The 1,822-nt window shown below is 38.0% G+C and overlaps 1 protein-coding gene across 1 annotated transcript; it reads left to right on the plus strand.

The window, feature by feature from the left end:
• Positions 1–459: 459 nt before the first annotated feature.
• Positions 460–1,593, plus strand: LOC105120338 (uncharacterized; the record flags this gene model as incomplete). Its single annotated transcript, XM_011018504.1, has 3 exons — positions 460–723; positions 822–951; positions 1,041–1,593. Coding segments are annotated over 3 exons (657 nt in total), but the record flags the coding sequence as incomplete, so codon positions are not given.
• Between the last annotated feature and the right edge of the window lie 229 nt (positions 1,594–1,822).

A 1,822-nucleotide genomic window follows, 5' to 3' on the forward strand; every position in this document is an offset into this window, starting at 1 on the left:
ACATTTTATGTGTGTTAAATTTGAATCTATCAAAGTCTTAGCCATGATTTGCAACAAAATCATGATATGCAGGATCTATCTTGAGATGAGATGTGCATTGCTATGCTATACAATTAAATTAATGGCTTTATTATTTACATTAATTGCTGCTAGCTAGCTATGACATGCAACCCTTTTCCCGGCAAAAAGCAGCATTCCATGAAAATTAGCTTACAAGAAGCAACGAGACAAACAGATAATGGTGCCCTTTATATAAAATTCATGCCTGACATCCATAACTAATCCCACTACACTGCAATCAAATTACTAGTGCTACAAAATTTAATTCATCACTTATTAAGAACATAACCTCTTCTCCTGGACAATTCTGATAATTCTATTTGTGAGAAATTAAATCGGAAAGACGAACGATGGATGAATTTCAATTTTCAAGCTTCAAAAAACTCTATTAAATGACAAAATGATCGAGAGACAAGGCATCTTAAAACTCATTCGAGCTTTTTTGGATGCTGCAGGAATGTTCTTAAGGCTACAATTGACGTGCCAAAGGCAGGAGAGGTCAACTTCCACTGCACCCACCTTGACCATCTCGATGAGAACTGGCGGATGAAGCAAATAGATGCCATAATACAATCAAGTGATGCTCCTCATATCTTAGCTGGAGGTCTTAATTCCCTCGACGAGACAGATTACTCTGAAGAGAGGTGGACAGACATTGTAAAGGTCGACCACCGAACTGTTGCTGTCATAGAAAAATGAGTTTCATGACCTTTCTTTATGTGATTGAAATATGATTGCTATTGCTCGTTTCATTTATGCAGTACTATGAGGAGATGGGAAAGCCAACACCAAAAGTTGAAGTAATGAGTTTCATGAAGAGTAAACATTACAGTGATGCCAAGGACTATGCAGGAGAATGTGAATCAGTAGTCATTTTAGCTAAAGGCCAAAGTAAGAAACATGAATGTTAATTACTCTATCTTCACGCTATCAAAACTTGTATATTTCTGCTCACAGCGCCATTACTTGGATACATGCAGATGTGCAAGGGACTTGTAAGTATGGGACTCGAGTAGATTACATACTGGCATCTCCAAATTCCCCCTACAAGTTTGTTCCAGGGTCATACTCGGTGTTTTCTTCTAAAGGGACTTCTGATCATCATATTGTGAAAGTTGATATCGTAAAAGCAAGGTGCAGCAGTCAAGAAAAAACCGCTAGAAAGAAACGGCAACCTAAACAGAAAGTTGTAAAGGTAACCGACAGTTCTCCGACAAAAGGTATATGGAAAACACACACATGAGAGAAGACAGATTTTTTCACCTTTTCTTTTGTTGGTACATAAATTATTTCAGTCTTGGTTTGGTTTCCTGGTGTAAAAGAGGAGCTGGGGATGGCGATGTTAGACCCGCTTCCACCCAGCTCTCTCATGCACTTTGTAAATCTTGTAACTTCGGATTAGCTAGGTTAAAAACTCATGAGCGAGATGGTATTTGGTGTGCTTCCTATCTAATTGCATAGCTTGTATTGGAAAACTGAGCATGCTGAAACTCCAGTAAGAAAGAAATTAGACTTTATTGGTTCTTCCCTTTTGACTGCCATGTTACCATATATGACTTTCCTCGCAATGGAAGCCGTGAAGAATTAACCAGGAACAACAAAGTAAGGCAACATATTAAGATAATCCTCTCTATTCCTCACCTCGGAAGCTGAATCCCATGCGCATTCACACAAAGACACCAGTATTATGACAAAGAAATACGATATACCTTAGCATTTATGAATTATTCAGAATAATTAGTCTGTCAGTCAGAATGATGAA

Source organism: Populus euphratica, unplaced genomic scaffold (assembly GCF_000495115.2).
Source record: "Populus euphratica unplaced genomic scaffold, PopEup_1.0 scaffold6999.1, whole genome shotgun sequence".
Classification (NCBI taxonomy): Eukaryota; Viridiplantae; Streptophyta; class Magnoliopsida; order Malpighiales; family Salicaceae; genus Populus; species Populus euphratica.